Here is a 15229-nt window from a genome sequence, read left to right on the forward strand (position 1 = left end):
GTGATACGACTTTCTCACATACTCTGGTGCCTCACATTTGACCATGTCCCCTGGAGGGGGAGACCTGGTGGCACTCAGAGGAAGGACAGCAAGTAGCCAAGAAGAGACTTGATACCCTATGAGAATATATAGGGGGACGTAATCACCCTCAGGAACAGTCATAGGGGAGGGGAATAATGGGAAAATGGGGGGGGGGGGAGGAATGGGAGGATACAAGGGATGGGATAAACATTGAGATGTAACAAGAATAAATTAATAAGAAAAAAAAAAAAAAAAAGAAAAAAAAAATAATAATAAAAGCATCTTTAAAATATAAAAAAAAAAAAAAAAAAAAAAAAAAAAAAAAAAAAAAAAGAAAACACAACATGTAAAAATCACTAAGATACAATGAAAGCAGTCCTAAGATGGAAATTTATAGCTATCATTGCCTATATTAAAGCATATAAAAGAGCTAGGGGTGAGGGAGAGTATTTGGCTCAGCAGATTAAAAACAATTATTATTACAGAGGACATGGGTTTTCTTCCCAGCACCCACATGATGACTCACAACCATTTTAACACCAGTTCTTTGGGATCTGATCCCCCCTTGTGATATCCACAGGCATCAGACATGCATATGGTGCGTGTATGTGCATATACATACATGGGGGCAAGACACACATCAATTAAGTCTAAAAGTATGAGTTGATAAAGTGTGCATTAATTGATGGACACAACAGTTTAGGATGAGCTAGGCAGCTTTAGCTAACTAATATGGAGAAGATGAGAGCATACCTACTTAAACAATATGGCCAGGAAAGATGTCTGTGGGGAGACATTTCAGCTGATATTGGATGAAGTGGAGGGGTTCTGCGTTACAGGGCGGTGGCAGTGCTGGCAGAACAGCATTGCCAAATAAGGATCTGAAGGACAGACTTCACTGTGAGTTAGAGAGTGGTAGGATGACCTTCAGGGAAGTGGGACAGATGACGTCACAGAGGTGGTGTTAATGAAAGACCCCAAACCACCATTAATAGTTTAGCAGCAGTAACACCATTTTGCAAGGCTGAACCAAGTGCAGGGTTCAACCCCCCTCCCCCAAGAGGGAGGGAACGGGGCAGTGAAGCAAGACAGGGCAGGGGAGAAAAACAAGATGTTTTGCTAAAACAGGATATCTGTGGGTGGTCGGCCACCTGGTATTACCTAAGGCCCCTGATAACCACCCACTCCCCCTCCTAATTTCCTGGTACCGAAAAACAGCCACGACCAGGACTTGAACCCGAATAAATCTAGCCTCATTTGAATCACCCAATCAGAACCCTGTAACTATGCTTCTCGCTTCTGTACGCGCGCTTTTTGCTCTCCTGACCCTATAAAAGACCAATTCCCCAGCTCGAGGGCGCGCCAGTCCTGCGTTGACTTGGACGCCCCGGGTACCCGTGTATCCAATAAAGCCTCTTGCTGTTGCAGCCGATCGTCTGGTCTCGCTGGTCTCTGGGAGGGTCTCCACTGATAGACCACCTAATTGAGTGGGGGTCTTTCATTTGGGGGCTCGCCCGGGATTGGAGACCCCTGCCCAGGGACCACCGACCCAAATTCGGGAGGTGAGTGCCGGCCTTGTCCTGGTGTTGTCTCTTTATGTGTCCAGTACTTCGTTTCGTGTCTTGTACGATTCAGCTGGGTCGATTTGTATTTGGTGGAAACTAGAAGGAGCTGACGGGCTCGGACGTCTTTTCCACAGCCTCTGGGAGACGTCCCAAAGGTGTTTGGAGGGTCCCTTGGGGACCCATTTGTACGGAGACACGGGGCTCTTTGGAGCCGAGCGTTCTCCACTTGGGAGACGAGGGATCCGGACCCTCCTCAAGGTCTCCGCTTGGTTTCTTACTTTCACTTTGGCACCGAAGTCGGGCCGTGCGGCTCTTGTGTCCTGCTTTCATTTTTATTTGTCTCTGTGTTATCGTGTTATCGTTGTTTGTTGAGACGATGGGACAGACTGTGGCGACCCCCTTGACTTTGACTTTGGATCACTGGAAAGACGTAAGGACGACTGCCCACAATTTATCAGTCGAAGTACGCAAAGGCAAATGGGAGACTTTCTGTTCGTCCGAGTGGCCCACTTTCGGAGTGGGCTGGCCCCGGGACGGCTCGTTTCATCTCCCTCTTATTTTGCAGGTCAAGTCCAAAATAATGGATCCGGGACCCCACGGTCACCCGGATCAAGTTCCTTATATCATCACTTGGGAAGAATTAGCCAGGGACCCTCCTCCCTGGGTCAAGCCTTTTGTTTCCAGCGGTCCTTCTGCCCCTCCCTTGCCCCCTCCTTTAACTCCTTCCAGGTCTAGCCTTTACCCCGTGACCTCTGGATCATCTCCCGCGACAGGAGATCAGACTCAGAAGAAGAGACCGCCAGTTTCAGTTTTGCCACCGGAGGACCGGCCCCTCCTTGATTTATTAACTGAAGAACCTCCCCCCTACCGAGAACCAGGGGGAATAGAGGCCCCGGGAGCAGGGGAAGCGGCCGCCGCCGAGGCTGCCGTCCCGCCCGAGCCATCCCCGGTGGCCGGTCGTTTAAGGGGACGGAGGGACCCTCCCCCCCCCCCCCCCGATTCCTCTACTCAGGCCTTCCCCCTCCGCGTGGGGGAAGATGGGCGGCCTCAGTATTGGCCTTTCTTGGCGTCAGATCTCTACAATTGGAAAAATAATAACCCCTCGTTCTCTAAAGACCCCTCTAAATTAACTGCTCTCATTGAGTCTATTCTAGTGACACAACAGCCAACCTGGGACGATTGCCAGCAACTCCTCCAGGTGCTCCTGACTACAGAGGAGAAACAGCAGGTGATGCTTGAGGCTCGCAAAAATGTGCTTGGGGCCAACGGCCAACCTACCCAACTACCTAATGAAATTAACAGTGCCTTTCCCTTAGAGAGGCCGGACTGGGACTTTGCTACAGAGGAGGGTAAGAACCACCTACGACTCTATCGCCAGTTGCTCATGGCGGGTCTCCATGGGGCCGCAAGGCGACCCACCAATTTGGCCCAGGTCAAGCTAGTTGTTCAGAGACCGGATGAGACACCCTCCGCTTTCTTAGAGAGGCTAAAAGAAGCCTTCCGGGTGTATACGCCTTATGACCCAGAAGACCCGGCACAGGCCACCAATTTAGCCATGTCCTTCATTTGACAGTCGGCTCCAGATATTAGAAAGAAATTGGCAAGATTGGAAGGGTTGAGAGAAAGTTCTTTGCAGGATTTATTGAAGGAGGCGGAAAAGATTTATAATAAGAGAAAAACTCCAGAGGAGAGAGAGGAGAGGCAGAAGAAGGAAGCGGAAGAAAGAGAGGAGAGTCGCAGGAGAGAGGCAGAAGAGAGAGAAAATGCTAGAGACAGAAAAAGGAACAGGGAATTAGTAAGATATTGGCCACTGTAGTGACAGGACAGCGACAGGACAGACAGGACCAGGGCAGACACAGGGGGCCTCGACTGGACAAGGACCAGTGTGCTTACTGCAAGGAAAAAGGACACTGGGCTCGAGATTGCCCGAGGAACCCTAAGAGCAGACAGCCGGAGTCCCGAATCTCCCTGTTAAATTTAGGAGATGATTAGGGAAGTCAGGGTCAGGAGCCCCCCCCCTGAACCCAGGATAACCCTCTCCGTGGGGGGGGGGGGCAGCCCGTCACCTTTCTGGTGGATACTGGGGCCCAACATTCGGTCCTGAACTCCCAGCCGGGCCCACTCTCAGGCAAATATGCCTGGGTCCAGGGAGCCACCGGAGGAAAGCGATATCACTGCACTACGGAGCGGCAAGTACACCTCGCCTCCGGTAAGGTGACGCACTCCTTTTTACATGTCCCTGACTGACCTTACCCATTGCTGGGGAGAGACCTTCTGACTAAGTTAAAGGCACAAATTTATTTTGAGGGGCCCAGAACCCGCATAACTGGACCCCGAGGGCAGCCCCTCCATGTGCTGGTCCTAAGCTTAGATGAAGAATATCGACTTCACGAAGCTGATGTTCCAAGTACAGCGCCAACAGAGTGGCTCACCAGATTTCCCTTGGCATGGGCCGAGACGGGAGGAATGGGACTGGCGCTCCGCCAGACCCCTTTGCTGATTCCGCCCAAGGCGACTGCTAGCCCCGTCTCCATAAGGCAATACCCCATGTCACAAGAGGCTTATCAAGGAATAAGACCCCACATAAAGAGGCTATTAGACCAAGGGATCCTTGTGCCTTGTCAGTCGCCCTGGAACACCCCCTTACTCCCGGTTAAAAAGCCGGGCACTGGAGATTATCGCCCAGTACAAGACCTACGAGAAGTCAATAAACGGGTAGAAGATATACACCCGACCGTCCCTAATCCCTACAACTTACTGACCGGGCTACCACCAACCCATACGTGGTACACAGTACTAGATTTAAAGGATGCCTTTTTCTGCCTACGGCTCCACCCAAACAGCCAGCTGATTTTTGCCTTTGAATGGAGAGATGCTGATTTAGGGATATCGGGACAATTGACTTGGACCAGGCTTCCCCAGGGTTTCAAGAATAGCCCCACCCTGTTTGATGAGGCATTGCACAGAGACTTGGCTGACTTTAGAGTGCAACATTCCAAATTGATCCTCTTGCAATATGTAGATGATCTCCTACTGGCCTCCGAGACAGAGCAGGGTTGCCGGAAAGGCACAGCGGCCTTGTTAGAGACCCTTGGCGAACGGGGGTACCGGGCCTCAGCTAAAAAGGCCCAGATTTGCCAGCAACAGGTGACCTATTTAGGCTACCAAATTAGGGACGGGCAGAGGTGGCTGACTGAGGCCAGAAAACAGACTATCCTCCAAATTCCTGCACCAAAGAACCCTCGACAATTGCGGGAGTTCCTGGGCACGGCTGGCTTCTGCCGCTTATGGATCCCTGGGTTCGCTGAGATGGCAGCCCCCTTATACCCGTTGACCAAACAAGGGACTCTGTATATGTGGGCAGAAGAACAGCAACAGGCTTTTGACGCAATTAAAAAGGCGCTGTTGACTGCCCCAGCTCTGGGATTGCCAGACTTGACTAAACCATTTGAATTATTCGTAGATGAAAAAAGGGGATATGCAAAGGGGGTCCTGACTCAGCGTCTTGGGCCCTGGAGGAGGCCGGTGGCATACTTGTCCAAGAGACTGGATCCTGTTGCTTCCGGATGGCCTCCCTGCCTGCGCATGGTGGCGGCCATAGCCACCTTGGTCAAAGACTCGGGTAAACTCACTATGGGGCAACCCATTGTTATTCTTGCCCCCCATGCCGTTGAGGCCGTGGTCAAGCAACCTCCCGACCGATGGCTCTCTAACACCCGGATGACACATTATCAGGCCCTGTTGTTAGATACTGATCGGATTCAATTTGGGCCCATTGTGACTCTAAATCCGGCCTCCCTGTTGCCCCTCCCGGGAGACCCCGAGGGCCATGACTGTCTCCAGATTCTTGCAGAAGTTCATGAAACCAGGTCGGATTTGACGGACCGGCCCCTTCCCGACGCAGACTGCACCTGGTTTACCGATGGGAGTAGCTTCCTTCTGGATGGAGAGCGGAAAGCTGGGGCCGCCATCACCACTACGACCGACGTCATCTGGGATGCCACCCTACCACCAGGTACCTCAGCCCAGAGGGCCGAGCTCATTGCCCTGACCAAAGCACTCTCGTTGGCAAGAGGTAAGAGACTCAATGTCTACACTGACAGCCGGTATGCCTTTGCCACGGCCCATATTCATGGAGAAATCTACCGCAGGAGAGGTCTCCTCACATCAGACGGAAAAGAGATTAAAAATAAGAATGAAATTCTAGCTCTCCTCCGGGCCTTGTTCTTGCCTCAACAACTCAGCATCATGCACTGTCCTGGCCACCAGGCAGGGGACAGCCCGGTAGCAAAGGGGAATAGGCTGGCCGATCAGGCCGCCCGAGCGGCCGCGATTGGGCAACGGCCTCAAAAACACCAAGATTTGGTCTCAACAATATTGACCGAGTCTACAGACCAAGAAGTGCCCGGGGATACAGTGGAAGATAAAGATTGGGAGTACACCGAGAAAGACTTAGAGATGCTAAAGAAAATGGGGGCTTTCCCTGATGGGAAACGGTGGCTTGTGGGGGACAAAGTTGCCGTGCCGTACAAAGAGACTGGGTCTAAAAAGATAAAAACCCTATTGGAAAGAGAAGAAACGGGGTTGTTCCTATTGGGTAAAAAGCAAGCACTCCAGGACGCCACCGCTGCCTGCCGGGCCTGTGCTCTGGCTAACCTCAACAAGTCCCCAGCAAGTCCAGGAGTTCGACCGAGAGGACACCGTCCTGGAACTCACTGGGAAGTAGATTTTACAGAAGTAAGGCCTGGCATGTATGGCTACAAGTATTTATTAGTCTTTATAGACACCTTTTCAGGATGGGTAGAGGCCTACCCCACTAAACATGAAACTGCCAAGGTTGTGACCAAGAAGTTTCTAGAAGAGATCTTCCCCAGGTACGGTATGCCCCAGGTCGTGGGATCCGACAACGGGCCCGCCTTCGTCTCCCAGGTAAGTCAGCAGGTGGCCACTCTATTGGGGGTTGATTGGAAGCTTCAATGTGCCTATAGACCCCAAAGTTCAGGTCAGGTAGAGCGAATGAACAGGACCATTAAGGAGACTTTAACTAAATTAACGCTGGCAACTGGCACTAGAGACTGGGTAACCCTCCTCCCACTGGCATTATATCGGGCCCGGAATACTCCCGGCCCAAATGGACTCACACCCTTTGAGATACTATACGGGGCACCGCCCCCAATTGTACATTTCCTTGATTCTGATATTGCTTCTTTTGCCACCAGTCCCTCACAGCAAGCACACCTGCAGGCTTTGCAAATGGTCCAGAATGAAGTCTGGAAACCATTAGCCGCTGCCTACAGAGACCAGCTTGACAAACCTGTGTTGCCTCATCCCTTCAAAATTGGAGATTCTGTGTGGATCCGCCGCCACCAGACTAAGAGCCTTGAACCTCGGTGGAAAGGCCCATACATCGTGCTGCTGACCACTCCAACAGCCATAAAGGTGGACGGAATCGCCGCCTGGGTCCACGCATCCCACGTGAAGGCTGCACACCCCACCGCCTCTGAAGACACCCCCAGACAACAGCCTGAGCCGGCGGCAACATGGAAAGTTCATCGTACCCGAAGTCCCCTAAAGATAAGATTGTCCCGCTGTTGATATTGCTTTGGGTGATGCCGGAGGGGTTGGGGTCCCCCCACAGCGTTTTCAACTATACTTGGCAGATTATAAATCAGGCCGGCACCACTGTTAACTCAAGTATATCCGTGGTGCAAGCGTTGGTCCTCACACAACAGTATCAGCAATTAAAACAGGCTAAAGAACACCTAATCGAATGAAAGATTCCATTCGAGTACAAAAGAAAATGGGGGAATGAAAGACCCCAAACCACCATTAATAGTTTAGCAGCAGTAACACCATTTTGCAAGGCTGAACCAAGTGCAGGGTTCAACCCCCCTCCCCCAAGAGGGAGGGAACGGGGCAGTGAAGCAAGACAGGGCAGGGGAGAAAAACAAGATGTTTTGCTAAAACAGGATATCTGTGGGTGGTCGGCCACCTGGTATTACCTAAGGCCCCTGATAACCACCCACTCCCCCTCCCAATTTCCTGGTACCGAAAAACAGCCACGACCAGGACTTGAACCCGAATAAATCTAGCCTCATTTGAATCACCCAATCAGAACCCTGTAACTATGCTTCTCGCTTCTGTACGCGCGCTTTTTGCTCTCCTGACCCTATAAAAGACCAATTCCCCAGCTCGAGGGCGCGCCAGTCCTGCGTTGACTTGGATGCCCCGGGTACCCGTGTATCCAATAAAGCCTCTTGCTGTTGCAGCCGATCGTCTGGTCTCGCTGGTCTCTGGGAGGGTCTCCACTGATAGACCACCTAATTGAGTGGGGGTCTTTCATTAGTCCTACTATAATAAGGTGGGACCTCCCCCATAAAAGGCTTCAAATGATATTCTTAACACATCGGACCCCCCTTTGCTAAGATTTTAGCAGAATACAAATGGGAGCCTCACTGTTTACCAGCCTCACTGGGCTTCTGTGTGAGGAAGGAACACGGATGTACACCTATGTGGCCAACCTACTATCCAATCTCCAGTTTCTCAGAAGCTTACAGAACAGTGTCCAGGAAAGCATCAAGAACCACACAAATATGTAACTATGTTTAGCATTAGTAACGCTGTCATCTAGAGTCAGGCTTTACATGGCCTCCGAAGTGCTGAGCTGGAAGAAACAGAGGGAGCTGCAAGCATTTCTCCTGACCTGTGCATGCGCCCTGGAGCCCCGCCCAAGGGCAGCTTTGAATGTCACCAGGTCCAGTTCCAAATGTTGATGGGCATCATCTATTTGCAAAACCTAAAATGCAGATTTGAAACAAGCACAAATTTATAGTCTAAATATTTACTTCTTGGTGTACATGTGACCTATAAAGACACAACCTTCAACTTTTTATTATGCAGATAGTATAGACTGTGTAAACGCTCATTTACTGGGCATATACTATACATTGCAGAAAAAGCAAGAAATTTAAATGCACAAAAAAGATGAAACTAACAACCCCAATCAGCTCACTTTCTCTGGGGAGAAGGGAGGACATTTCCTTGTTGGTGAGTATCCTCCTAGGGTCCCTAGACCTGATGTAGTATATGCTGATTTAAAAAAAAAAAAAAAAGCCTTTAAAATTGTATTATCAAACTCATAGCTACTGAATTTAGTTAATTTAAATATATAGAAAACATAAAGAAGTAAACAAATTGCAGCCATAATACTACCTCTATCTTTTTCTGAGAATGCAAAGGCAGTTGGCAATCCACTCAAGCCTGCAGCTGTCACTCTGAGCTGCCGCATCAGAAATACTCATTGCTTTAATTGCAGCCCACCTCCTCACTTCATTAGAACAGGAAAGTCAAAATGGAGGGCTGCTCATTATGTAGAGGACTGCTGACTTGGTGTAGCGCTGAGGACTGTGGCTGAGACTCTGTGCAGGCTAGGCACTAACACCAAGTCACTCCCCAGGATGAGGGCATTGTTTTCAGATCTCAAAACGAGAAAAATAAACTAGAGGAGTAAGAAAGGAGGGGTGTTACGTGACTGTATTGGGAGAGAATTTTCAGTGTTTCTTCCATTAAGAGACCCTTACAGACAACCGCCCTTTGCAACTGGTGCAGCAAATGAAGAACTGAAGAAGGTAATTCATACAATAGGAATGTGCGGGTCAAATTTACAAATTCAGAACAAGATCTGGCTGGAGAAGTGAATTAAATTCTGCCTGTTGCAATCACCTAAGTCCCTCTTTCTACCATCCTAGACCTGACTTGGGAATAACGATGCTTCTCCTGAACACCAGGCGCTCCTAATTTCATGGGGCTTCCAACCTTCTCTCAGATTTCAGCTGTCTTTAGGCAATTGCTCAGAATCTGTAAGTGGTGCCAGCCCAGAAAACAAACAAACAAACAACAACAACAACAGATCTTAATAGACAAGCTTGAATATCTTAATTGACCAATTGAAAATCATCTGCTTAACCAAAATGTTACAGCACATGACAGCATTACAATTCCTGCTTGGATCCCTTTACCTTAGCTGGGCTGCCTTGTCTGGCCTCAGTTGGAGAGGATGTGCTTAGTCATGCTGGGACTTGAGGTGCCAGGGTGGGTTGGTACCCTTGGGAGCCTCCTCTTCTCTTGAGAAGCAGAAGACAGGGGAATGGGAGGAGAGGGCATGAGGGTGGGACAGGGAGGTAAGGAGGGAGGGGGCTGGGATAGGGCGGTAAAGTGATTAAACCTTTTGAAAGTAAGTAAATAAACAAAACAAAACAAACAAACAAACGAAATCACACACACCACAAAAAAGTTAGTAATATTGCCATGATTAAAAACTCAATGAGATAAGTTATTGGGAAAAGGCAGAATACCACTAAGCCACACTCTAGACACAAGTGTCATTTGTTTCATGTGTAGGAAATTCCCTTTCTCTGACCTATACAAAATGAAAGAGAAATGCAAAGAGGTGGGGGGTGGGGATGGCGACACACTGTCAGGTGTCTAGATATGGGACCACTGCCCTCTAGTGTGTACTGAAAAGGCTCAGCTTCCTTTTGTCCGATGTGGTTATCCCAAGACAGGAAGAGCGATGCTCTGATGAACTGCCCAGCAGAACACCTTCAAAAATTATGGGAACAATCATCATAAGGACATTTAGACCAGGCGTGGTGGTACATTCCTTAAACCTCAGCACTTGGGAGGCATGGGTGGGCAGATCGCTGAGTTCAAGGTCAGCCTGGTCTTTACAGTTAGTGTCAGGACAGCCAGAGCTATACAGAGAAACCATGATTTGAACAACCAACCAACCAAACAACCAAACAAACCAAAAGGACACTTAGTGACTGCCCACCACCTCACTAGCTGTCAGTGCTTGTACTCCTATCGGGTCTTCAAAACGAACTTAAAAAACAAAACAAAACCCTAACAGTTGTTTGTTTGGTTGTTGGTGTGTAGGAGGACAATTTGTGAAGTTGGTTCTCTCCTACCATACGGGTTCAGAGGTTAAACTCAGGTTGTCAGGCTTGAGGACAAATGCCCTTACTCTTTGAGCCATCTCATTGACCCCAAAATGTATTCTTTTTTTTTTTTTCTTCAAACTAACAAATCTGAAAAAGGAAATAACTAACGTGTGCCAGGGTAGTTATCATCACAAATCCTATCCTAATCTAAGTTCTCCTACTGCCCAAGTAGACTTCAGTGAAGGTTTACATTTAGGCCCCCATAACCCTGCTAATGAAATGGCAGGCATAAACAGCATTTTTTAAGTTTCGTTTTGTTTTTGGTTTGTCCTATTCTGAACCAGGGGACAATGATCTATGGTAATCATATTTTCAGTTTTCAATGAGTGAGTTTACTGAGTATGTACTAGGTCAAAACAAACAAACAAACAAACAAAAACAACAAAAACCAACTGGAGTAGATCGACAGTAAAACATCATCACAACAGGTGCTTAAAACATCCAGCGGAAATCAACTAGGGATGTCCCACTGACAGCCAACTGGCTATCTTTGTAGAGAGAGTCCTGGGCAAAATCCCCTCAGGTGGAGCATCCAAGTAAAATAACAAAGAGCAACAGAGATGATGTCATCAAATCGGGTGCTCAGAACATCCAGCAGAAAACAACTGGGAAAGTTGAGGCATCAGCTGGAGTTTTTCATTCAGCTTTCTTTCCACAGACATACTTCCTGTGGCTGGACTGTAGACAGGTTTGTATCATGAAATAAGTAATGGTAACCTCAGCAAGAAATGGCTTACCTTCTAGCCATCCCCAAGAATTCAATGCCTTACTCTTGGGTTATTTTCATTTTTTCTTCCCTCTCTTCATAGGGTCAGTGGGTGCAGTATGCTTCCAGACAAGGGGCCTTGGAAGACACTTTGAGACAAATATGCTTGGGTCTGAAGTGTGCGTGGGGGAGAGTCAATACCACTTTCAGAGCCAGCTTTCTCTTAGTGAGCTCAAAGAACCAAAACAAGTTACCAATAATGTATATATTGAACATTCTTTCATCTATTAGCTAAGAGTACCGTCTTCTTTCATGACTAGTATTCCTAAATGAATTCTACATGTAAAACAGTTGAGATAAATTTTATTGTCAGCCTCCAACCCATAAGACATAGATGATAGACATTATGAAAATCTTTACAGTCTACTTTGGTGACGTTCTAATATTTGTCCTCAAATGTTGTTCCATCTTTATCCACTCAAAAACTTCAAGATTTTTTTCTAGTAAGATAAGAAAGCAGCAATAGCACCCACCATTGTTTGTTGCACACTGCCTTTCACAAAGAATTATATTAAACACTTTCTGTGCATGGTTCCATTTAATGTTTGTCATGATTATGTGGAAAATATTACTACTCCTACATTATTGGAATATACAAGTTTAGCTAGCGGAAATGAAATTACTTCTCTACAGTTTGCTGGAAGTACAGAGTGTGTATTGTAGAAGCCACATCCTGGTTACTCATGGCAGAAGTTCTTTCAGTTAATGAAAAAATGTGAAAAGCAAAGATGGCTAAGATTTCCATGAAATCAAGTCTCTTCTTGGTAGCCTGCTACTGGGGGAGGAGGTCCCCCTCAGTCACAGTCATAGGGGAGGGGAGTAAGGGGGAAATGGGAGAAATGGAGGAATGGGATGATACAAGGGATGGGATAACAATTGAGATGTAATATGAATAAATTAATAAAATATATTTTAAAAAAGATTTCCATGATCAAATTTACTTTTTCATCCATTTACTTATAGATAGAAAATCAGCAGCAGACGCTACTTAAGTGTGGTGCTAACAAGCCCCTTCCATTGAAATGATGGTGACGTTGGGAAGGTTGGAGACTGGCTTTTGAGTTTTGGCCATGGAGAGAGTTGTCAAGTCTTGGTCTTTCAAAATGTTACTGGCCCACAGCAACATATGCTATGAGATTAAATGCACACTGAGAAATTAACACATTCAGAGGGCCAGTGAGATGGCACAGGCTCTTGGTACCAAGCCTGGCAACCTGAGTTTCATTCCTGAGGCCACATGGTAGAAAGAGAGAAGCTACTTGCAAGATACCTGAGAGACATTGCTGCCCAAGAGCATGAGTGACCACACAGGTGCCCTGTAATTGTGAGAGGGGCATGGCTGCCCTTTTATGCATTTGTTGCCATGGCCTCTCTTCACAGCCTGACCACAGGGAAAGAAGGGGGTCTCCCTGCCATCCTGTCACCCAATCACTCCTTCATTTGTTACAAAGAAGTAACAGAAACTGATTCATGGCCAAGGGAACCAAGCCAAAGCTAACCAGGAGCAGAGAACCCATCTAGGGAAAGTAGTCCCTGCAGCCAGGGGGCCCACACTCTAGATTTATGCGAACAATACAGCAGCAATTCTTCCATAACATCTTCATGTGCACAAATGCACCAAGAAAGGCCTCTGCAAATCCTCCACCACCACCACCACCACCACCACCACCACCCCCAGAAAAGAAAGAAAAGAAAACAACAGCAAACAAAAGTAAATAGGTAAAAAGAAGGCTTTTTACTGAATTTAATGTTCTTCCCCCAAAATATTACAATGTCCACAGAACGTTAGAGCATAAAAATGTCAAATCTATGCTTGCAATGTAATTTTTTTAAGCCTAAGAGCAATTTTACTGGATTTTGAGAGAAAAATAACAAGACAGGAAGTTGTTAACAAATCTAAGCAGCTGCCAAGGAGAGGGAGCTGGCTAAGAGGAAGAGAGAAAGCCTGGCTCTGTGAACTGGAAGCAAAAGAAACAGGCAGGGTCAGCTCTGGAGATCTGGGGATGGGGAGGGTAAGAGAGTCCGAATTTGAGCAGAGAGTGTTTGTCGGTATATGGGAAAAATGAGCTATTAAGAGGGATCTGAAGAACATTTCAGTGATGAAGTGCATTCATGAAGATTTTGCTCAGTCAGTATGAAGAATTGGATGCACCATAGTACATCACCTTTGTACATTTTCAAATGGCACAAACATATTCAAATAAGTGTTTCATTTCTCATGTGGGTTCCTTTGGAAGGTGGCAGCTGCTATATACTTGAACTTAATTAAAGTTAAAATTATAGATAGATTGCAGAGTTAGTTATAGAATGGTTACTAGATTATAGGGCTTATAATTCCTACAGGTCAAACTATATTTTACATTCCGATCAAATCAAAGTCATTTATAATATATCAATATAATGCAAAAAAAAAAAAGGTGCGAATTCATAGTCTGCGTCCTAGTAAACAGAGGATGCTCCGCCAAATCAAGCTATCACCAGAGGACTCTTTAGAGCGCTAATGTGACCTAGAAAAGGCACCCACTGTTATTTTGTTTTCAATTATTGTTAGCTAGCCCTTGATTTTAGAACATCTAGGTAGCCGGTTCAAATAAAAAAAGAAAATAGTAAAGACAGTGGTAACTGAATATACATACACACACACACACAAACACACACAGAAACACACACACACACACACACACACACACACACACAGAGGAAGGTGTTTCTTGTGCTGAAATATGCAAATTCAAAGTGTTCTCCAAAGAAAAAGACAGACATTTGAATGTTATACAGTAAATGAAGCTCGGCTAATGCTTATCAATGCTTAGGAACATGTGGCAGACTATCTCAACACAGGTCTCGTTTGATTGTTTTTAAATATAAGATTCTTATTGTTTGAGAATTAAATATGTGCCTAAAATGTATTTTGGTCATATCCCGACCCCTCTCAATTTTGTGTCCTCTTTATGTTTGACAACTCCCCAAGTCCAACTCATGCTGCCCGTGCCCCTGGCTGTGGTGCTATCCACTGGAGCATGGTTGATGACCAGGAGCCGTATCTCTGAAGAAAATTGGCATAGAGACCATTCTAGTTCAACTTCTCACTCCCAGGTATACTACCAGCATAAAAGAAAGGGCTCCATTGAGTTTTTGGCTACTGGAATCACAGAGTAGAAAACTTGCTCCATCTCTTTTGTTCATTTACTACAATGCTGGAGGTCAAATTCAGGACCTTGTGCAAACTATGAAAGAGTGTTTTGTTGACTTTCATTTGTTTATTTTATTTTTAAGTGTGTGTGTGTGCGTGTGTGTGTGTATGTGTGTGTGCGTATGTGTGTCCACATGCATGAACACAAGTGAGTTCAGGTCTCCTTTGAGGCTGGAACAGGATGTCAGATCCCTCTGAGCTAGAATTATAGACAAATATGAGCTGTTCAACAAGAGTGCAGGGTCCTTAATGCCTGAGCTATCTCGTTAGGTCCTGTTCAATTTTAAAGATTATACAACTTGACTGGTACAACTCATGAGTACTTCATTTTCATTTTCATCTTTTAAAACATGTAAACACCTTAAAAAAAAAAAAGGACAAAAGTAAGTGTTAAAATAGGAAAATTGTGCTGATGAGCTGTTGCCAAGCCTGAGAATCAAGGTTCAATCCCCAGGACTCACATGGCGGAAAGAGAGACCCCTTCAATAGGCTATTGTGCCTTGGTATGTCTATGTTCACACATACATGCACATCAACATATAAAATAAACACATACAGAAAAATAGTAAGAGGAAGTAGACAAAATTGTAGCCCGAGTGTGCAAGGTAGTGGAAGACATGCTTGAACAGCCCCTCAACACATAGCTTTATTCCTCTTCCAAGGAGGAGGCCAGCAGGGCTGT

General features: G+C 46.6%; 1 protein-coding gene across 1 annotated transcript; it reads left to right on the forward strand.

The window, feature by feature from the left end:
* The first annotated feature begins 1962 nt into the window (after positions 1 to 1962).
* LOC127204788 (uncharacterized) lies at positions 1963 to 7181 on the forward strand. Its single transcript, XM_051164005.1, is given in 2 exon segments — positions 1963 to 3333; positions 3369 to 7181. Coding segments are annotated over 2 exon segments (5184 nt in total).
* The last annotated feature ends 8048 nt before the right edge of the window (positions 7182 to 15229 follow it).

The sequence above is a fragment of the Acomys russatus genome, chromosome 20, assembly GCF_903995435.1.
Source record: "Acomys russatus chromosome 20, mAcoRus1.1, whole genome shotgun sequence".
Taxonomy (NCBI): Eukaryota; Metazoa; Chordata; class Mammalia; order Rodentia; family Muridae; genus Acomys; species Acomys russatus.